The sequence below is a fragment of the Lipotes vexillifer genome, unplaced genomic scaffold (genome assembly GCF_000442215.2).
Source record: "Lipotes vexillifer unplaced genomic scaffold, Lipotes_vexillifer_v1.1 scaffold382, whole genome shotgun sequence".
NCBI classification, from domain to species: domain Eukaryota; kingdom Metazoa; phylum Chordata; class Mammalia; order Artiodactyla; family Lipotidae; genus Lipotes; species Lipotes vexillifer.
The window spans coordinates 238041-260336 of record NW_006780611.1 but is presented as its reverse complement, the minus strand read 5'-3'; the positions used below and the strand labels follow the sequence as shown (position 1 = coordinate 260336).

Genomic DNA, 22296 nt, shown 5'->3' with positions numbered 1-22296 from the left:
GGGCACTGAGTGCCCAGCCCGCCCCCCTCCTCCGTGTCCGGATGAGCTTGGGTCCTCCCGCCTCCTTCTCCGGGCCTGGCGCCCTGGGAGGGATGTCGGCTCTTCCGCAGACAGTCTGCCTTCTGGCCTCAGGGGTCTCCTCTGTGTCTGGTCCTGCCCAGAGCGACCTCGCCTCTCTGTTGTGCCGGCCTCACCGGCAACTCAGAGAACTTAAAAGCTCGAGGGAGATGCGGGTGTGCCGGTGGCCCTCCCTGGGGGTCTGGAGCCATCCTGCTTTCGGTGGCATCCTCATTTCCGAACGAGGAAGGATGTTGTTAGGGTCTAGGCTGGCGGGGGGGGGGGGGGGGGGGTTCCCGAGTGGGCGTCCCTGGAGGCGGCTCGGCGTTGGGGAGGCCGGGGTCCCAGGGTCCTGACCCGGTCCGGGAGTGAGGAAGGGCGCCGCGTGGCGCGGGCGGCCGAAGATGGAGTAGGCGGGGGCGCCGTCGCGGCCGCGCACGGTCATGCGAGCGGGCACCAGGTGACCTGGCCCGGGGCCGCACAAAGTCTGCTGCGTGGGGAGGCGTGCGCCGAAGGTGAAGGCGGGGGCGCGGGGCCGCGACGGGTCGTGCAGGATGTAACCTGCGGGGCGCCCCAGCATCACCAGGGTTAGGGTTAGGGTTAGGGTTAGCCCCTGTGTGCCCCCCTCCCCCGGCCCCGCCGCTGGTACCGGTGCTGGCTGGCAGCTTGTACTTGGGCCCCGGGCCGCTGTAGAGCGCTGCGATGGGGCCGCGGGGCCGGTGCGGCCGCCACGGGCCGACCCAGACTTCCGAGCCCATGGTACGGTGGGAGCGCTTGCTGCGGACACAAGGTGGCGGCCCCGGCCCCCCCACCCTGACTCGCGAGGCCGCACTCCCTATCCCCTCCAGACAGGCCGCACTCCGGGACGGGGCCCGCGCCTATCCCAAGTACCAGGGAAACAAACGGTAGCTTTCCCAGCTCCAGAGGGGCGCGGGTCAGGGACAGAGCTTCGAGGCCGTCTCTTGTCCCCCACCCCCAAAATGAGCTCAGTGGAGGTGTAGGTGCGCGCTCCAAGTTTGGACTCAACACTGCGGGAGAGGAATTCCCCGGGGTTCTGGAGAACTGGGATATTTTAGGGATATTTGGGGGAGGATACCGGGGCGAGGGAGCGGCGTGGGGGACCTGGTGCCGGAGGGTGGCCCCCGAAGTTGATGCACTGACCTGCTCCTGTGTCTCCTGGCTGGGAAGGTAGGGTTGGGTGTCTGGATTTCTGCGCCTGCCCGGCCCGGCTCCCAGACCCCATTGTGTCCAGGTCGCGCCTCCAGGCAACCAGACGGACCGTCCCACCTGGCTCCGCCCCTCCCCTCCCCCCGCCTCTCCTCCTTGGAGTCCATGGCAATGGCAGGCGTCCTGCAGGCTGTGCCACAGACCAGAACTCTGTCCTCACCCTTCCCCAGGCTTCAATACACCCATTCCAGAGATGGACAGATATGCAGACAAAAAACAAGTGCGAGAATAAAGAAATCAAGCTTAATTTAATTGTTATGTGTAGGGGAGATAACTTTGCATCTATTTAAACCCATGGAATACTTGCAGAAAATAATCATGTACTGGGCCACAAAAACGTCCATACAATTAGCAGATGTAAACTATTATATATAGGATGGATAAACAACAAGGTTCTACTGTATAGCACCGGGAACTACATTCAATATCCTGTGATAAACCATAATGGAAAAGAATATGAAAAAAAAGTGTCTATGTGTGTGTAACTGAGTCACTGCTGCACAGCAGAGATTGACACAACATTGTAACTCAACTCGACTTCAATTTTAAAAAGAAGCCCATGCGAGTCGAATAAAGAGATATAATAGGATACATGATTGATCACAATTCAAAATCATTCTTAGCCAACAGTAAAATGTGTTTTTTTTTGAATTTTATTTATTTTTTTATGCAGCAGGTTCTTATTAGTCATCCATTTTATACACATCAGTGTATACATGTCAATCCCAATCTCCCGATTCATCCCACCACCACCCCACCCCACCGCTGCTTTCCCCCCTTGGTGTCCATACGTTTGTTCTCTACGTCTGTGTCTCTATTTCTGCCCTGCAAACCGGTTCATCTGTACCATTTTTCTAGGTTCCACATATATGCATTAATATACGATATTTGATTTTCTCTTTCTGATTTACTTCACTCTGTATGACAGTCTCTAGATTCATCCACTTCTCTACAAACGACCCAATTTCGTTCCTTTTTATGGCTAATATTCCATTGTATGTATGTACCACATCTTTATCCATTCGTCTGTCGATGAGCATTTAGGTTGCTTCCATGACCTGGCTATTGTAAATAGTGCTGCAATGAATATTGGGGTGCATGTGTCTTTTTGAATTATGGTTTTCTCAGGGTATATGCCCAGTAGTGGGATTGCTGGGTCATATGGTAATTCTACTTTTAGTTTTTTAAGGAATCTCCGTACTGTTCTCCATAGTGGCTGTACCAATTTACCTTCCCACCAACAGTGCAAGAGGGTTCCTTTTTCTCCACACCCTCTCCAGCATTGGTTGTTTGTAGATTTTCTGATGATGCCCATTCTAACTGGTATGAGGTGATACCTCATTGTAGTTTTGATTTGCATTTCTCTAATAATTAGTGATGTTGAGCAGCTTTTCATGTGCTTCTTGGCCATCTATATGTCTTCTTTGGAGAAATGTCTATTTAGGTCTTCTGCCCATTTTTGGATTGGGTTGTTTGTTTTTTTAATATTGAGCTGCACAAGCTGTTTATATATTTCGGAGATTAATCCTTTGTCCGTTGATTCGTTTGCAAATATTTTCTCCCATTCTGAGGGTTGTCTTTTCGTCTTGTTTATGGTTGCCTTTGCTGTGCAAACGCTTTTAAGTTTCACTGGGTACTAGTTCCGTAAAAAATGCCATTGGTAATTTGATAAGTATTGCATTGAATCTGTAGATTGCTTTGGGTAGTATAGTCATTTTCACAATATTGATTCTTCCAATCCAAGAACATGGTATATCTCTCCATCTGTTGGTATCATCTTTAATTTCTTTCATCAGTGTCTTATAGTTTTCTGCATACAGGTCTTTTGTCTCCCTAGGTAGGTTTATTCCTAGGTATTTTATTCTTTTTGTTGCAATGGTAAATGGGAGTGTTTCCTTAATTTCTCTTTCAGATTTTTCATCATTAGTATATAGGAATGCAAGAGATTTCTGTGCATTAATTTTGTATCCTTCAACTTTACCAAATTCATTGATTAGCTCCAGTAGTTTTCTGGTGGCATCTTTAGGATTCTATATGTATAGTGTCATGTAATCTTCAGACAGTGACAGTTTTACTTCTTCTTTTCCAATTTCTATTCCTTTTATTTCTTTTTCTTCTCTGATTGCCGTGGCTAGGACTTCCAAAGCTATGTTGAATACTAGTGGTGAGAGTGGACATCCTTGTCTTGTTCCTGATCTTAGAGGAAATGCTTTCAGTTTGTCACCATTGAGAATGATGTTTGCTGTGGGTTTGTCGTATATGGCCTTTATGATGTTGAGGTAGGTTCCCTCTATGCCTACTTTCCGGAGAGTTTTTATCATAAATAGGTGTTGAATTTTGTCAAAAGCTTTTTCTGCATCTGTTGAGATGATCATATGGTTTTTATTCTTCAATTTGTTAATATGGTGTATCACGTTGATTGAGTGCATATATTGAAGAATCCTTGCATCCCTGGGGTAAATCCCACTTGATCATGGTGTATGAACCTTTTAATGTGTTGTTGGATTCTGTTTGCTAGTATTTTGTTGAGGAGTTTTGCATCTATATTCATCAAGTGATATTGGTCTGTAATTTTCTTTTTTTGTAGTATCTTTGTCTGGTTTTGGTATCAGGGTGATGGTGGCCTCATAGAATGAGTTTTGGAGTGTTCCTTCCTCTGAAAATTTTTGGAAGAGTTTGAGAAGGATGGGTGTTAGCTCTTCTCTAAATGTTTGATAGAATTCACCTGTGAAGCCATCTGGTCCTGGACTTTTGTTTTTTTTTTGCAGTATGCGGGCCTCTCACTGTTGTGGCCTCTCCCATTGTGGAGCACAGGCTCCGGACGCGCAGGCTCAGCGGCCATGGCTCATGGGCCTAGCTGCTCCGTGGCACGTGGGATCCTCCTGGACCGGGGCACGAATACATGTCCCCTGCATCGGCAGGCGGACTCTCAGCCACTGTGCCACCAGGGAAGCCCCTGTTGGAAGATTTTTAATCACAGTTTCAATTTCATTACTTGTGATTGGTCTCTTCATATTTTCTATTTCTTCCTGGTTCAGTCTCGAGAGGTTATACCTTTCTAAGAATTTGTCCATTTCTTCCAGGTTGTCCATTTTGTTGGCATAGCTTTGCTTGTATAGTCTCTTAGGATTCTTTGCATTTCTGCAGTGTCTGTTGTAACTTCTCCGTTTTCGTTTCTAATTTTATTGATTTGAGTCCTCTCCCTCTTTTTCTCGATGAGTCTGACTAATGGTTTATCAGTTTTGTTTATCTTCTCACAAAACCAGCTTTTAGTTTTATTGATCTTTGCTATTGTTTTCTTTGTTTCTATTTCATTTATTTCTGCTCTGATCTTTATGATTTCTTTCCTTCTGCTAACTTTGGGTTTTGTTTGTTCTTCTTTCTCTAGTTCCTTTAGGTGTAATGTTAGATTGTTTACTTGAGATTTTTCTTGTTTCTTGAGGTAGGCTTGTGTAGCTATAAACTTCCCTCTTAGAACTGCTTTTGCTGCATCCCATAGGTTTTGGATCGTCGTGTTTTCATTGTCATTTGTCTCCAGGTATTTTTTAATTTCCTGTTTGATTTCTCCAGTGATCTCTTGGTTATTTAGTAACGTATTGTTTAACCTCAATGTGTTTGTGTTTTTTACGTTTTTTTCCCTGTAATTCATTTCTAATCTCATAGCGTTGTGGTCAGAAAAGATGCTTGATATGATTTCAGTTTTCTTAAATTTACTGAGGATTGATTTGTGACCCAAGATGTGATCTATCCTGGAGAATGTTCCATGCACACTTGAGAAGAAAGTGTAATCTGCTGTTTTTGGATGGAATGTCCTATAAATATCTATGAAATCTATCTGGTCTTGTGTCATTTAAAGCTTGTGTTTCCTTATTAATTTTCTGTTTGGATGATCTGTGCATTGGTGTAAGTGAGGTGTTAAAGTCCTCCACTATTATTATGTTACTGTCGATTTCCTCTTTTATAGCTGTTAGGAGTTGCCTTATGTATTGAGGTGCTCCTATGTTGGGGGCATATATATTTATAATTGTTATATCTTCTTGGTTTGATCCCTAGATCATTATGTAGTGCCCTTCCTTGTCTCTTGTAACATTTTTTATTTTAAAGTCTATTTTATCTGATATGAGTATTGCTACTCCCACTTTCTTTTGATTTCCATTTGCATGGAATATCTTTTTCTGTCCCCTCACTTTCAGTCTGTATGTGTCCCTCGGTCTGAAGTGGGTCTCTTGTAGACAGCATATATATGGGTCTTGTTTTTGTATCCATTCAGCAAGCCTGTGTCTTTTGGTTGGAGCATTTAATCCATTCACCTTTAAGGTAATTATCGATATGTATGTTCCTATTACCATTTTCTTAATTGTTTTGGGTTTGTTTTTGTAAGTCCTTTTCTTCTCTTGTGTTTCTCACTTAGAGAAGTTCCTTTAGCATTTGTTGTGGAGCTGGTTTGGTGGTGCTGAATTCTCTTAGTTCTTGCTTGTCTGTAAAGCTTTTGATTTCTCCCTTGAATCTGAATGAGATCCTTGCCAGGTAGAGTGATCTTGGTTGTAGGTTCTTCCCTTTCATCACTTTAAGTATATCATGCCACTCCCTTCTGGCTTGTAGAGTTTCCCCTGAGAAATCAGCTGTTAACCTTATGGGAGTTCCCTTGTATGTTATTTGTCGTTTTTCCCTTGCTGCTTTCAATAATTTTTCTTTGTCTTTAATTTTTGCCAGTTTGATTACTATGTGTCTTGGTGTGTTTCTCCTTGGGTTTATCCTGTATGGGACTCTCTGTGCTTCCTGGACCTGGGTGGCTATTTTCTTTCCCATGTTAGGGAAGTTTTTGACTAAAATCTCTTCAAATATTTTCTCGGTTCCTTTCTCTCTCTCTTCTCCTTCGGGGACCCCTATAATGCGAATGTTGTTGCATTTAATGTTGTCCCAGAGGTCTCTTAGGCTGTCTTCATTTCTTTGCATTCTTTTTTCTTCATTCTGTTCCACGGCAGTGAATTCCACCATTCTGTCTTCCAGTTCACTTATCCATTTTTCTGCCTCAGTTATTCTGCTATTGATTCCTTCTAGTGTAGTTTTCATTTCATTTATTGTGTTGTTCATCTCTGTTTGTTTGTTCTTTACTTCTTCCAGGTCTTTGTTAAACATTTCTTGCATCTTCTCGATCTTTGGCTCCATTCTTTTTCCGAGGTCCTGGATCATCTTCACTATCATTATTCTGAATTCTTTTTCTGGAAGGTTGCCCATCTCCACTTCATTTAGTTGTTTTTCTGGGGTTTTATCTCGGTCCTTCATCTGGTACATAGCCCTCTGCCTTTTCATCTTGTCTGTCTTTCTGTGAATGTGGTTTCTGTTCTACAGGCTGCAGGACTGTGGTTCTTCTTGCCTCTGCTGTCTGCCCTCTGGTGGATGAGGCTATCTCTAAAATGTTTTTTTAAAAGGGTTAAATACTTAGAAATTAACAAATTCTCTTTTAAAGCCAGCAACCACTGAGGTAGAAGGAAAACAAAGGGTAGGGGCACTGTGAAGGCTGAGAGCGCATTTCAGGAAGCTGTTGGGTCTCTGTTTAATATTCTTGAGAAGCTGAGGAAGGCCAGTTTCTTGAGGCTAATGAAATGGGACTGCTCATGAGGAAGACAGCTAAACTCCCAAATTAAAAATGATGAGAAGACATAAGTGCCGCCTGCACACAGACGTGCTAAAGTATACATCTATGCTTCAATTTAAATGTTTAAATAAATAAAAGTATTTTGTTTCCCTCTGAAAGATACCCCCAAGTGTAATTCCTGCATCATATGTTCTATTTTTAATTTCTCGAGGAAGCTCCATACTGTTTTCTATACTGGCTGTGCCAGTTTACATTCCCACCAGTAGTGCATGAGGGTTCCATTTCCTCCACACCCTCACCAACACTTGTTATTTCTTGTCTTTTTTTTGACATCTTTATTGGAGTATAATTGCTTTACAATGGTGTGTTAGTTTCTGCTTTATAACTGTTGTCTTTTTGATAATAGTCCTTCTGACAGGTGTGAGGTGATAGTGTGGTTTTGATTTTCATTTCCCTGATGATTAATCATGTTGAGTGTCTTTTCAGGTGCCTGTTGGCCATCATATGTCTTTTTTTTGGAAAAATGTTTATTCAGTACTTTTGCACATTTTTTCATTTCTTTTTTAATTTTTATTTTTTTATTTAAAAAATAGTTATTTATTGGCTGCGTCAGGTATTAGTTGCGGCACGCAGGATCTTTTGTTGCAGCGCAAGGGCTCTTCGTTGTTGTCGTGGGCTTCTCTCTAGTTGTGGCACTCAGGCTTAGTTGCCTTGTGGCCTGTGGGATCTTAGTTCCCCGATGCATTGCAAGGCAGATTCTTAACCATAGGACCACCAGGGAATCCTTTCTTTTCATTTTTTTAAAATGAAAATATAGTTGATTTACAATATTATATTGTAATATAATACTGCTGTACTGCTGTACAGTTTCATGTGTACAGCATAGTGGTTCAGTATTTTCCTGCCCATTTTTTTTGCGGTACGTGGGCCTCTCACTGCTGTGGCCTCTCCCATTGCAGAGCACAGGCTCCAGACGCGCAGGCTCAGCAGCCGTGGCTCACGGGCCCAGCTGCTCCACGGCATGTGGGATCTTCCCGTACCCGGGGCACGAACCCACATCCCCTGCATCAGCAGGCGGACTCTCAACCACTGTGCCACCAGGGAAGCCCTGTTTGTTTTTTTTTGATGTTGAGTTGTAATATATATATATATATTTTTTTGTTTGTTTGTTTGTTTTGTTTTGTTTTTTTTTTTTTTTCTGACTACACTGTGTGGCATGTGGGATCTTAGTTCCCTCACCAGGGATCGAACCCACACCCCCTGCATTGGCGGCACGTAGTCTTAACCACTGGACCACCAGGGAAGTCCCAAGTATAAACTAGTCTTCAGGGACTTCCCTGGTGGCACAGTGGTTAAGAATCTGCCCGCCAGTGCAACGGACGTGGGTTCAAGCCCTGGCCCAGGAAGATCCTACATGCCGCAGAGCAACTAAGCCCGTGCGCCACAACTACTGAGCCTGAGCTCTAGAGCTCACAAGCCACAACTACTGAGCCCACGTGCCACAACTACTGAAGCCCGCGCGCCTAGAGCCTGTGCTCCGCAACAAGAGAAGCCACGACAATGAGAAGCCCACCCAGCGCAACAAAGAGTAGCCCCCGATCCCCGCAACTAGAGAAAGCCCATGTGCAGCAACAAAGACCCAACACAGCCAAAAATAAATAAATAAATAAATTTATTTTAAAAAAAAATCTAGTCTTCAAATAGCTACTTAAAATTTTACATCGTAGAGGTTATATATATTTTTTAATAAATTTATTTTATTTTATTTATTTTTTATTTTTGGCTGCGTTAGGTCTTCGTTTCAGTGCATGGGCTTCTCACTGTGGTGGCTTCTCTTGTTGCGGAGCACAGTCTCTAGAGCACAGGCTCAGAAGTTGTGGTGCATGGGCTTAGTTGCTCCTTGGCATATGGGATCTTCCCAGACCAGGGATCGACCCGTGTGCCTTGCATTGGCAGGCGGATTCTTAACCACTGCACCACCAGGGAAGTCCTCATCAAGCTTATATTTGAACACTATTTCTGAGGCACCTCTGTAAACCCCAGTCATTATTTTGGAGGACCCCATGCTCAGCACTCACCTCCAGTGGGCACTCTGTACTCACCATGCCCCCTCACCCCATTGCTCAGTTTGTCTAATTATTGTTCAGGACTTATCATTGGGGAAATTTTTTGTAATATTTGGCAAGGAGGAAATTTAGGGTTTTTTTTTTTTCTTTTCCGATTTACTTTGTTCTTATTTGTCACAAATTTAAAAACAAATCCATGTGGTATGACTTTTCCCTTCGACATTATAATCAGTGTCACGGGAAGCACACTCCTCCGTCTCTGCACTCAATGCTTCTAAATAAAAAATAATTTTGTTTTCTCAACTGTTACTTCTTGATTACTTGTTTATTTATTAAATATTGGTTGATGTTAACAATTAGCCTGTTGATTCTTAATGGGATTTCTCAGTTGTTGGTCGTGAATCTAGACGTTGCTTCCCTTTTCAGGCGTCTTAACTGAGAACCGACCCGTCTGGACTGGGCACTTCGTCCCGGAGACATCAAGGCCTGATGCTGGTGTCCTGCTGCCAGGACCGTCATATTCAGCCTTAGTTCTCGGTAGGCACACTCCTGAGGGCTGTTCTTGGGCTTGGACAGTCTTTGATTCATTTCTCATTTCTTGGAGAAACTAGACATGCCTAGTCCCTCTTGAGGAACCTACAAATGTATAATGTGATGAGCGCTCCCAGTCACCCTCGCTGGTGGGATCTTACATGGTGTCTTCAGAACATCGACAACTGGCCTGTGCTGCAGAAAAATGACAGTTTGGGGACTGGGTGTTAATATTTATCATTTTAGCCATTTTTAAGGGGACAATTCAGTGGCATTAAATACATTCACAATGCTGTATACCCTTCACCACGATCTGTACCCAAAACTTTCATCATTGCCGAGATGAACTCTGTCCCTGTTGAACAATAACTCGCCTCCCCTCCCCCAGCCCTTAGCAACCTCTACTCTACTCTCTGTCTCTATGAATCTGACTACTCTAGGTGCGTCATATAAGTGAAATCGTGCGATATTTGTCCTTTTGTGTCTGTCTGGCTTATTTCACTGAGCATAATGTTTGCAAGGTTCATTCATGTCATAGTCCGTGTCAAGATTTCTTTCCTTCCTTTGATGGCTGATCCAGTGTATGTACAGATCACAATTTGTTTATCCATCTGTTGATAGACATTGGGCTGTTTCTTCCTTTTGGCTGTTTGGAATTGTGCTGCTATGGACATCTATGTACATACACTTGTTTAAGTACCTGTTTTTAATTCTCTTAGGTCTATACCTAAAATTGCTGGATCATGTGGTAATTTCTTGTTTAGCTTTTTGCCGAATTGTTTTCCACAGTGGTTGCACAGTTTTACATTCCCACCAGCAATATATGAGAATTCTAGTTTTTATACATCCTCACCAATTTACTTATTTTCTACCTTTTATTTTATTTTATTTTTTTCATTAAAAACACAATATATTTAAGTAATACGTACTATATTCCAGATAAATGACCAGTTTAATTTCTAAAACCAGTATACCATTTAACAAAGAGAAGCCCAAATTTTAGCTTTGCATTAATATCATATTTTGTAGTAAGTTTCATAAGCATTTAAAAATTTTGTTAGTTGTTTTCTGGCTGCTTTTATAGTTCTCTGTTCCTTTCTTTTTTAAAAAATACATTTAATTAATTTATTTATTTTTGGCTGTGTTGGGTCTTTGTTGCTGCGCGTGAGCTTTCTTTAGTTGCGGCGAGTGGGGGCTACTCTTTGTTGTGGTGCGCGGGCTTCTCATTGTCGTGGCTTCTCTTGTTGCGGAGCACAGGCTCTAGGCGTGCAGGCTCAGTAGTTGTGGCACGCAGGCTCAGTAGTTGTGGCACGTGGGCTTAGTTGCTCCGCGGCATGTGGGATCTTCCCGGACCAGGGCTCGAACCCGTGTCCCCTGCATTAGCAGGCGGATTCTTAACCACTGTGCCATCAGGGAAGCCCTCTGTTTCTTTCTTTTTCTCTTGCTCGGTTCCCTTGAGGTTTGATGGCTTTCTTTAGTGTTTATATTCCTTTCTCATTATGTTTTGTACATCTGCTATAGCCATGCCATACGGCATGTGGGATCCCTAAGCAGGGATCCAACCGGTGATCCCTGCAGTGGAAGCATGGAATCTTAACCACTGGACCTCCAGAGAAGTCCCTCTATCTTTTAAATTTACAGCCATCCTAGTGGACGTGAAGTGGCACCTCACTGCTTTCTTTTTTTCTTTTTTTGAAATTGGAGTGCAGCTGATTTACAATGCTGGGTTAGTTTCAGGTGTACAGCAAGGTGATTCAGTTATACATATACATATTTTTTTTTAGATTCTTTTCCCTTATAGGGTATTACACAATATTAAGTACAGCTCCCTCTGCTATACAGTAGGTCCTTGTTGTTTGTCTATTTTGTATATAGCAGTGTGTTTATGTTAATCCCAAACTCATAATACTCCCCCCCCCTTTTTGGTAACCAAAAATTTGTTTTCTATGTCTGTGAATCTATTTCTGTTTTGTGTGTAAATTTATTTGTTATCTTTTTTTTTTTTAAGCAATATCATATGCTTATATGCTCCACATATAAGCAATATCATTTGATATTTGTCTTTCTCTGTCTGGCTTACTTCGCTTAGTATTATAATCTCTAGGTCCATCCATGTTTGTTTTGTTTTGGGTTTTTTTTTTGGCCAAGTTGTGCGGCTTGCAGGATCCCCGTTCCCCGACCAGGGATTGAACCTGGGGCCATGCAGTGAAAGCGCTGGGTACTAATCACTGGACCACCAGGGAATTCCCTAGGTCCATCCATGTTGCTGCAAGTGGCATTATTTCATTCGTTTTTATGGCTGGGTAATATTCCATTGCATAAATATACCACATCTTCTTTACCCATTCCTCTGTCGATGGACATTTAGTTTGCTTCCATGTCTTGGCTATTGTAAATACTGCTGCTATGAACACTAGGGTGCATGTGTCTTTTTGAAATAGAGTTTTCTCCAGATATATGCCCAGGAGTGGGATTGCAGGATCATATGATAGTTCTATTTTTAGTTTTTTAAGGAACTTCCGTACTGTTTTCCACAGTGGCTGCACCAATTTACATTCCCACCCACAGTGCAGGAGGGTTCCCTTTTCTCCACTCCCTCTTCAGCATTTATTACTTGTAGACTTTTTGATGACGGCCGTGCTGACCAATGTCTGTTGCACGTCTATACACTAACAACGAACTATCAGAAAGAGAAATTAAGGAAACAGTCCCATTCACCATTGCATCAAAGAGAATAAAATACCTAGGAATAAACCTCCCTGAGGAGGCAAAAGACTGTACTATGAAAACTATAAGACACTGATGAAAGAAACTGAAGTTGACAGAAACAGACGGAAAGATATACTGTGTTCTTGGATTGGAAGAATTAATACTGTGAAAATGACCACACTACCCAAGGCAGCCTGCAGATTCAATGCAGTCCCTATCACATTACCAATGGCATTTTTTTTTGCAGAACTAGAACAAAAAAATTTTAAATTCGTGTGGAAACACATGTTCTCTTCATCATTCCCATATTGTTGAATGCTTATGTGTTTTAATTTTTTCCATTATAAATCACATTGTATTGTTTGTCTTTTTAAAAAAATTATTTATTTATTTATTTATTTATTTTTGGCTGCGTTGGGTCTCCGTTGCTAAGCCTGGGCTTTCTCTAGCTGCGGTGAGCGGGGGCTACTCTTCGTTGCAGTGCATGGGCTTCTCATCGCCGTGGCTTCTCTTGTTGCAGAGCACAGGCTGCAGGCGCACGGGCTTCAGTAGTTGCGGCACGCGGGCTCAGCAGTTGTGGCTCTCGGGCTCTAGAGCGCAGGCTCAGTAGTTGTGGCTCACGGGCTTAGTTGCTCCGCGGCATGTGGGATCTTCCTGGACCAGGGATCGAACCCGTGTCCCCTGCATTGGCAGGCGGATTCTCAATCATTGTGCCACCAGGGAAGCCCTGTTTGTCTTTTTTTTAAATTTATTTATTTATTTATTTATTTATTTTTTTATAAATTTATTTATTTATTTTTTGGCTGTGTTGGGTCTTCGTTTCTGCGCGAGTGCTTTCTCTAGTTGTGGCAAGTGGGGGCCACTCTTCATCGCGGTGCGCGGGCCTCTCACTGTCGCGGCCTCTCTTGTTGTGGAGCACAGGCTCCAGACGCGCAGGCTCAGTAGTTGTGGCTCACGGGCCCAGTTGCTCCGTGGCATGTGGGATCTTCCCAGACCAGGGCTCGAACCTGTATCCCCTGCATTGGCAGGCAGATTCTCAACCACTGCGCCATCAGGGAAGCCCTGTTTGTCTTTTTTAAATAACTTTTTTCTGCATAAACCTTTCCCCACCTCAGATGGATTCCTTAAAAGGTATCCCCTGTTGGGTATAACTATATAACTATTAAATGTGAGATTTATATTTTCTAAGGCTTAAACATTATTCTAGATTTATTTATACATATATAAAAGTACATATATACTTTTAACATAAACATGATTATATAGTATTCTTTGTTTTATATCATTTTTGATTATGCAATCTTTCTTGCCTTTAAAAAATTCCAATAATAGAAAAACCCTACATTTAGTGGAGTTTGCAGCTCTCTACCATCTTTTTTTTTTTTATTTTTGCAGTGCGCGGGCCTCTCACTGCTGTGGCCTCTCCCGCTGCGGGGCACAGGCTCCGGACACGCAGGCTCAGCGGCCATGGCTCATGGGCCCAGCCGCTCCGCGGCATGTGGGATCGTCCCAGACTGGGGCACGAACCCGCATCCCCTGCATCGGCAGGCAGACTCCCAACCACTGTGCCACCAGGGAAGCCCCTCTACCATCTTATTTATATTAGCTGTCCATTTGTATTTAGCTCTCCATGTGGAATCATGTCTTCATCACACTAGGCTTTTCCTCCACCAAGTGTTTCAGAAAGGCACCATGGGAGCTAGCGTAGTTGGGGCTTGGTGACCAGTTAGTGGGGGTCTTCCTGTGGGTGCTGCAGTGGATCAGCTCATGTGGATGGATTTCCCCACCTCCCGGGCCCCCAGCTGCATTGGTCATGGTTGCTGGCAAGCAGGTGACTGCCTCCATTCCTGTTTTGCTTGTGTTGTCTCTGAGGAAACAGGATCTCTGGGTCCATAGGCCCAAGTCCCTCTATTCCTTGGAGGGACTGGGACAGGGGTCCTGCCTCAGCAGGCAACTGGAAATGGAGCTCTGAGGAGGCTGCTACAGGTCAGACTTTCCTGGGACCCATATTTTTGATCTTTATTTTTACCTCAATGGGAATCTGTGCTATTTATGCCATCATTGCACAACCAGAACCATTACTCATGTTTCACAATTTCTGTGGGTGATCCTGTGTGCTTCTGAAGTTCTGTCACCTTTGCAGCAGTGCCACATTTTTACTCTCTATGGAAAGAGGGCAAAACTCCCACTATTTTGGGTGGTAACATGTCTCCGGTCACCTTCCCAGTAGGGAGCTGCTCCACGAAGGGCAGGGTTTGCCCTTGACAAAGTCAAGGGTTTTGACAAAGTCAGGTGTTTCCTTTCCACAGAGGAGGGGACTAGACCCTTCCTTGGTCCCCTGTGTCTCTAGGACCTGTCATGGTCCTCAGCACCTTGTGAAGTTGGTGTCCTAAGGTACCCCTAGTGGACACGTGTTCTCTGGCCGCAGCCTGGTGCTCAGACCGACAACAGGGGTCTTCAGGTGCTGGGTGGAGATGAGTGGTGGACACCACATGGCCGATACAGAGGTGCAGACGATGGTGTCATCTCCATCGTCTCAAGGTTGTTGGACCCCAAACTTAACCAAGAGGCAGAGCCTGGGACCAGGGCAGAGAATAAGGGCGGCATCCAGAAAGGCTGCCACCAGCTTGAGGTCCACCTTAAGACAGGGCCCCCTTCCATCCTTCCTCTTACTGTCACTTAATACGCTCAGGGAGGGGGGAGGCTGGGAGGGGACAGGTGGGTGAGATACCTGAGGCTCAGCAGAACCCAGGCCGGGTGCCAGGGACATGCCTTGGCCATCTCGCTGCCTGAGTCAGGGAGAGTCCTCTGTCCCTGAAGAAGGAACAAGTACATGTCGTGGGGGCCCTGCCTTTGTCCCAGGAGCTCCAGGCTCTTTTTCATGTCTCGGTCCCACATGGCACCTGTCCTGACACTTACTCCTCGGCTTAAGTGAGAAGCAGATGGAGGAGACAAGGCTTGTCCCCTGAGAAGCCGAGTGCTGCAGGGCACCTACACGCTGGCCTGTGAGGGGCCTGAGTCCTGGCGAGGAGGGAGGGGGTGGACGAGGGAAGGCTGAGGCCTAAGATGAGGCACCAGAAGTCAGACTGATAGAGCCCCGGGGCCAGAGGAGGGTTTGTGAAGTCTCCCAGGGCTGAGTGGTGACGGGAGATGGAGCTGGCGGGGGCTCAGGGTTCTCCACTGCGTAAGAGTGGCGTTCGGCAGTCAGGATGGCCCAGAGGGAGGCCCAAGGGCTCTAGAAGATTGTGATAAACCAGGCCAATAAAGAGGAAAACACAACTTTTGGATTTTCTTTACTTTGTTCACTCTTTACTAGTGATAGCTTAAAAATTCCTTTTGACAACCATCCCATCTCTGCTGAACTCAGGGTACGGAGAGTCCAGAGGCTGCTGGAGGAGGGGAAGGGAGAGTCGGCCTCGGCCCCCCCAGGCACCTGTGTGTCTGGGAGGGAGAAGCGCCAGCCTCTGCTTCACACCTGTGCACCTTCCCGGCCGCCCATCTGTGTGCTGGGCAGTGTTTAGGGTCAGGACCCCCGCCCCCATGGTCCCCCTCCTCAGGGAGACCCCCCCCCCACCCTGGCCAAGAGTGGAATAGTCTTCTCTGGTTTCTGGTAATTTCATCAGGGCCTCATCGTGTTGCTGCAGCTACAGATAACATCTTCCTGTGGGTAACTCTTCCCCGCCAGAGCCCCCTGAGGCTGGCCCCGAGCTCAGAGGAGGGATGCGGGGGTGTGGGATGAGTTTGGGGGTGTGAGGGTCTCTTAGGCAGAAGTGGGTCGGCTGGGATGCCAGAATAGTGCTGAGGAACGCTGCCATTTGCCATTGGAACCTATGGAAAAAGGGAAGGGGCAGGAGCTGGGCAGGGGCCTGCGGAGGCCCCTGAGCTCCTGGAGTTGCCGTGGGTTATGCTGTCTCCTGATACCTCCAGCCAGGCCCTCCTAACAACACCCAAGCCCGGGTGCAGACACAGAGACCCACCCCTCCCAGGTTGGGCGGCGCACTGGCCCCGGCACAGGGCCACCTTAACTGGGCAGCCCTCTGGGCGGGGCACGTCACGGATGCCATCTGCGCGACACCAGGTGGCACCCAGGCCTGAAGCAGGACCTGGTGTGCGCAGCACATAGCTCCCAGCCTGCTGCCCAGCTCCTCACGCTGGGTCTCCGCCCAGACCATGACCCAGGGCGTCTTGGAGGCTGACAGCCCCGGCTGGGGCTGGGACGGGGATGGGGACGAAGACTGGGATGGCGTCGTGCTGACCCTGCTGGCGCTGGCTGTGGTGGCCGCCACGGCGCTAGCTTTGCACTGGTTTGGCTCTGGGCAGGACCAGGAGGCGGCAGGTCCAGCATCCACAGCCCCTCGACCTTCACAGGTGGGAGGACCTGGGCCAGCCCTGCCCCCGAAATCCAAGGTCAGTGGTGGTGTCGAGGGACACAGCCCAGGGCAGGAGAAGCCACGCCCTCCAGGACGTGGCCAGGGGAGTCCAGCTGCAGCAGGGGCCCAGGATCGGGAGCCCCCGCGAGGTGAAGGTCTGGCTGCTACAGCTACACCTCCACTCAAGACACCTGGTGAGGTGGCCAGCGGAGGGGCCTGGGGACAGCAGCGTGGTAATGCCACTCCAGAAGCCCCCCGAGGAAAAGGAAGGGAGCCTCGCGGGCCAGGTGCTGCTCTCCTGGGTCAGAGCAAAGCAGAGGGGACATCTGCCCCCCTCCTGATACACTTCACCCCCCGGAGTCCTGGCGGAGAAGCGGAGGTGCAGGCAGAAGCAGTAGGCATCCGCGCCAAGGCACCAGCTCACCAGGCCCTCGTCCACATGGTGGAACAGGACACCAGCCGCTGGCAGCAAGGTGCGGCGTCACCTGGCTCACTGGGGAGGGGCCCAGGCAGCCGCCGGTGGCAGGTGGACCGCAGCTCAGGAGAGAGAACCTGCTGCTCCCCAAGGCTGGACCCCCTGTCCCTGGGCACTGTGGTGAGTGTGTGGGATTCTGTGGGTGCAGCCAGCAGCCTCCCCGCAGGCTCCCAGGGACTCCCTTTGCCCCAGGAGCTGCCCTCATCGTACACCCTGAAGACTAGTCCCCCGATTGATGTCTCAGAGAGGGGGCCTGGGAAGAGCAGCCCCCAACCAGCCCCAGTCCTAGCTCTGGACTCAGGAGCCAAAGCTACTGAGAGCAGGGAGGCTGGGACCCAGGCCCCCAGGGAGTCTCAGAGGTCCCCAGCCTCCATGGAAGGCTGGCCCCAGGTGAGGAGGGAGGTCCTTGTCACTGGGAGCTTCAGCCAGGCCCCAGGCTCCATGAGCCTATCACAAGAGGGGCCACAGGGGGGACACCGACTCTTGTCCCAAGGGGAGGGGACCACAGAGGCCAGCACTGCGGGTGAGGCTGGGGCTAACGGCTCTGGAGACCACCCATTCTTCAGTTCAGGGCCTGAAGGGACACAGGAGCAAGGGGGCCACAGTGTTAGAGAAGGGAGAGGATCCCTGCAAGGCCAGGTGGCTGGTGGCTCTGACAGAGGGAAGCGAGCCGCAGAGGTTCGCAGCCTCGTGCCCTCCCTGAGCCCCTCTCTCACGTCCCCTTCACACACCCCTACACCCCTCCCACCCACAGCACATCCTCATCCAGGTCTCTTACCTGTAGCCCCAACTCTTCTGAACTCCTCTCTGTCAGTCTCTTTGCCCCCCAGAGTTGGCCAGGGTCCTGCTGAGGATGAAAATCTCAAAGCAGTGCCATCCCCTGCCCCAGGCCCAGCCCCTGTCACAGCTGCAGCCCTTGCCCCAGGCCCATCTCCTGTCACAGCTGCAGCCCCTGCCCCAGGCCCATCCCCTGTCACAGCTGCAGCCCCTGCCCCAGGCCCATCCCCTGCCCCAGGCCCATCCCCTGTCACAGCTGCAGCCCCTGCCCCAGGCCCATCCCCTGTCACAGCTGCAGCCCCTGCCCCAGGCCCATCCCCTGTCACAGCTGTAGCCCCTGGGCCTGCTAGTGGGTCAAGGCTTGCACCTCAGAAGCCCAGTGTGGTTCTCTGCAAGGGCAGTCAGGAGGGGCAGTTCTCAACTAGCTGGGGAAACCTTATTTCGATGGTTCTTAGGAGTCACCCCTTCCCCAGGCCAGAGAGGCCCCAAGGGACTGTCCCAAGGGCAGCTCTGGAGAGCCCCAGAGATCCCAGCACTTCCACACCCTCTGAGAACAGAGAGTCTGGCTCTTCCCCTGAAGAGGCCGTCCCCAGCCGTGAGGACAGGCATGGCTCGGCTGGACTGGTCACAGGGGCAGGCACAGGGGGCCTGGCTGAGGCTGGAGCTCGGCCACAGCAGAGCAGCACCGAGACCAACGAGGCTCCCACCGCAGGCCCTCCCTCAGGCCCAAGAGGGGAGAGAATTGAGGACAAACATCCAGACTCGCTGCCATCTGGAGCTGCAGAACCCAGGGCCCCCTCATGGCCACCGGAGCAGACCCAGCCTGGCTCTGCACCCTCCCCAGTTACAAGGCAGGACTCACAGCCTGTCCCCCGGCCACGGAAACGCAGCTTGTGCGAAATATCCCAGAGCTCTGAGCGTGAGGCCAGCCCAGCGGCCCCAGGGCAGCGCCGAGGACAGGAGCCCGGGGAGGGGCCCAGCCCTGCAGGCAGCGGGCAGGTCCTCACTGAGAAGCAGAAAGAGGCCCGAAAACTCATGGTGTTTCTGCAGAGGCGGGAAGTCTCCTCTGTTTACGCCATGTTGTGTTGTCTTTCGCGCATGGGGGGGGCTGGGGGGGGGTGGAGGGGGCCCAGAAGCCCAGATCCTCGGCGGCAGCGGCTCTGCAGCGATGGCTGGACCTGGGCAGCTGCCTGGAGGCACTGGCCTTTGCCCAGCAGCACGGAGACCCCCGCCTGGCCCAGGAGACCTATGCCTGGATGAGTGACAATCTGCTGCACGTGCTGGGAGACCCGAGCCTCTACCGGCAGCTGAGTGGCGCTGACCGGGAGCGTATCCTGAGCCTTCGGACCAGCCGGGGCCAGGCGGTGCTGGGGGTCCTCGTGCTGCCCAGCCTCTACCGGGTGAGCCGCTCGGGGCTCACAAGGGACCCTCGTGGGGTGGAAGAAACTTGCACGGTGCGGCCCGCGCCCCCGCCTCCCCGCACGTTCCTGTACGTGTTCCACCCCCGGGAGAACGCGTGGCGGCCCCTGACCCAGGTGCCCCAGGAGGCCCCGCTCCGGGGCTGCGGCCTCTGCACCCTACACAACTATCTGTTCCTGGCGGGGGGCATCCGCGGATCCGGCGCCGAGGCCGTCTGCTCCAACGAGGTCTTCTGCTACAACCCTCTGACCGACACCTGGAGCCAGGTGCGGCCCATGCGGCAGGCGCGTGCCCAGCTCAAACTGGTGGCGCTGGACGGGCTGCTCTACGCCATCGGGGGCGAGTGTCTGTACAGCATGGAGCGCTACGACCCGCGCGCGGACGCCTGGGCCCCCTGCGCGCCCCTCCCTGCAGGCAGCTTCCCCGTGGCTCACGAAGCTGTGGCCTGCCGGGGGGACATTTACGTTACCGGCGGCCACCTGTTCTACCGCCTGCTCAGGTACAGCCCCGCGAAGGACGCGTGGGACGAGCGCCCCTACAGTGCCAGCCACCGGCGCTCCAGCGACATTGTGGCTCTGGGGGGCTTCCTGTACCGCTTCGACCTGCTGCGGGGCGTGGGCGCCGCGGTGATGCGCTACAACACCGTGACGAGCTCCTGGAGCCGGGCCGCCTCCCTGCCCCTGCCCGACCCCGCCCCGCTCCGCTGCGCCGTGCTGGGCAACACCATTTACTGCCTCAACCACCAGGTCACAGCCACCTTCACGGTCTCCGAGGGAACCGCCCAGTTCCAGGCCAAGGAGCTACAGCCTTTTCCCCCGGGGGCCAAAGGGGTCCTCTGCCCATTCATCCTGACGCTGCCCCCCGTGGACCCGCTGCAGACTGCCCTCTGAGTGGCTGCTGGAACACCAGGGACTTCAGCACTGCTCTCCGGGGAGACCCTGGGGCGGAGTCTGAGGGCAGGAGGGGCACAGGAAGAAGGCTGTGATCCAGAACTTTCTGCCGTTGTTCCCGGGACAACTTTCCTTTTCTGTTCTAATAAGCCTCCTGACTCCGCCTTCCACCCGCTCCCCTCCCCTAAGCCCCTCCCCTCAGAGCCCAGGCTCCCCGCACCTGGGAGCTGGTCGCTGGGTGTCCCTAGTCTGGTACCCTACCTCCCACCACACCCAAGCCGCTTCCTTCCTCTAGGACTTAATTCCCTCTCTGGTTACCCAGGGCCTCTGCTGGCTCACCCGCCCTCCTCCAGACAGAGATCCTCTCCCACAGCACCGCCCCACTGCCTGGGAATTACCTGCCCGTGGGACTCCCTGGGCTCCGAGAGCCTGACGTGTGCCTGGGCACCAAGACTTGGCCCACTGAGGAGCCTGGCAACCCCTGAGCCGAGGAAGGAGATGGCTGGGAACACATTCTGCTTCCTAGGGTCTGTCCCTGGGGCTCCAGGCCAGGCAAGGAGCCCTCAAGTGGGTGGGAAGGGGGACCAGGGAGCAAACAAGTCCCCAGGAAAACATCCTTGCCTCTGGGACTTTCTACCTGTCCTGAGGCCTCTGGGAGCCTGGCTGGCTCTCCCCTGGAACAGCTCTGAAGCCCTCTTTTGTCTGACTGACCTCAAGGGCCTAGAACCCTTGTCTGTGAAAGCGCCCTGCTGGCTCTAGCCCCTGCCCAGACCCCAGCCCAGGCTGTGCAGGACCACTCAGCTCATACCCCTCTGCAGCCTGGTGGGGTCTGTCCTGCCAGCTCAGCCCCTCGAGAAGCCCACCCCACTTCCCGCCAGCCCCCTTCCTAGGTGAGGCCTGGGTTTCGCCCTCGTTCTGCCCCTTATTAGCTGTGTGGATTGGAAGAGACATCTAACATTGCTTTTCTTGTCTGAAACGGGGCTGTGAGAACATAAGGACACACCCGAGAGTGCCCAGCCTGGTGCCCCAAATACACAACTGAATAACTAATGTTCCCCCTTATTCGCTTTGGAACTCACTGTAGGAAGGTAAATAAATCTGACTGAATACTGCTGCCCGTCCCACCCTCTGGCCTGGTGTGTCCCCGTCTGGCTCCCTTTTTGTTTTTTATTCGAAGTTCGGCGCCGCTGGCCCTGAGTGCGCCTACATCATCGAGAGCCTCTGCATCTCGCCCTCCTCACGTGCTGTCCACAAGGTTTGATATGCAGCTGGGTGGGACAGAAAGGGTCCTTAGGTTGTGCTTGGAAAGAAGTTTACTGAGAAACAAGCTCTGTGCACAGCCCTGCTCCGGGGCCGCTGCTACTCTGCCAAGCCTGCTCGGGCCGCGTGGGGCGGGCGGGCCTCCTGCGCTCGCCTGGTCTCATCGAGCAGCTCCTGCCAGTGCTTCTCCACCTCCTCCTTGCAGTTGAGGAAGGCGTCCTCCAGCCGCCGCATGGACTCCGCCAGTGTGGGGTTGGTGCGCATCACCACCATGTCGTAGGCCATCCACGTGGCCTGCACTGCAACAACCGGACAGGCTCTGGTCAGGCCACAGGGGGCTGCTGCAGCGCTGGAGCCCCCCAGCAAGGGCTGGGTGCCTCCGCTCATGCCCAGCATCCTGGGGACAGGACGTGCTGAGTCACCCAATTACTCGAAGGAGAGAAAGCAGGTCGGCCATGCGTTATAGGGCTCATGACAACCCTATTAAAACTCCTCTCTACACAAAGCAGTAATGAACCTTCCTTAATCTCACACAAGTCTTAACTGCTGGATACACCAGCCCACAACACTAAAAGGTTGGAGGCCAATCTGACATGAAATGTTAGGAAAAATGAGAGTAAACACTGGTCCTTACCTATCTGCAGTTCACAGCTGGTGGTTGCCGGGTGACCCCCAAGATGCCCAAGCTCACATACTCAGGTAGGGCTGACCACTCCCACTCCTCCAAGGCTAGAGCCTCAGGTTATCTCATGCTCATTGGCCTGGGATGCCTGCCTACCTCCACCTTGGCACCTCTCTGCTTTCAATAAGGCCAGCCCAGGGGCCCCTCCTTCTGGGACGGTTTGCCGAGCTCCACGTTAGGTGCCCTTTGGTGCCGCTCTAACCACTGCACTGACCACCTTTCTTGCTCTTTCCC

The 22296-nt window shown here is 50.4% G+C and overlaps 3 protein-coding genes across 3 annotated transcripts in view; 1 reads left to right on the top strand and 2 right to left on the bottom strand.

Annotated features, from left to right (window-relative positions):
- CIMAP1B (ciliary microtubule associated protein 1B) overlaps positions 1-832 on the bottom strand; it is a 6957-nt gene extending 6125 nt beyond the window's left edge. The window contains exons 1-2 of the mRNA XM_007453879.1: positions 707-832; positions 415-618 (exon numbers count right to left, since the gene is read on the bottom strand). Coding sequence (XP_007453941.1) covers positions 415-618; positions 707-815 — 313 coding nt within the window. The 5' untranslated portion in view covers positions 816-832. The remainder of the gene's footprint in view (positions 1-414; positions 619-706) is intronic.
- Positions 833-18255: 17423 nt separating this feature from the next.
- KLHDC7B (kelch domain containing 7B) lies at positions 18256-20120 on the top strand. Its single transcript, XM_007453878.1, has 2 exons — positions 18256-18864; positions 18912-20120. The coding sequence occupies exons 1-2, from the start codon at positions 18256-18258 to the stop codon at positions 20118-20120; spliced, it is 1818 nt and encodes a 605-aa protein (XP_007453940.1).
- Positions 20121-21479: 1359 nt separating this feature from the next.
- SYCE3 (synaptonemal complex central element protein 3) overlaps positions 21480-22296 on the bottom strand; it is a 13269-nt gene continuing 12452 nt past the window's right edge. Inside the window, exon 2 of the mRNA XM_007454079.1 lies at positions 21480-21679. Coding sequence (XP_007454141.1) covers positions 21480-21679 — 200 coding nt within the window. The remainder of the gene's footprint in view (positions 21680-22296) is intronic.

Bases quoted from the DNA above. Each gene is read 5' to 3' on its own strand.
- KLHDC7B (XM_007453878.1), top strand. From the start codon at position 18,256: ATGGTTCTTAGGAGTCACCCCTTCCCCAGGCCAGAGAGGCCCCAAGGG. The intron at 18,865-18,911 runs CGGGAAGTCTCC...TCTTTCGCGCAT, and splicing joins TCATGGTGTTTCTGCAGAGG to GGGGGGGGCTGGGGGGGGGT.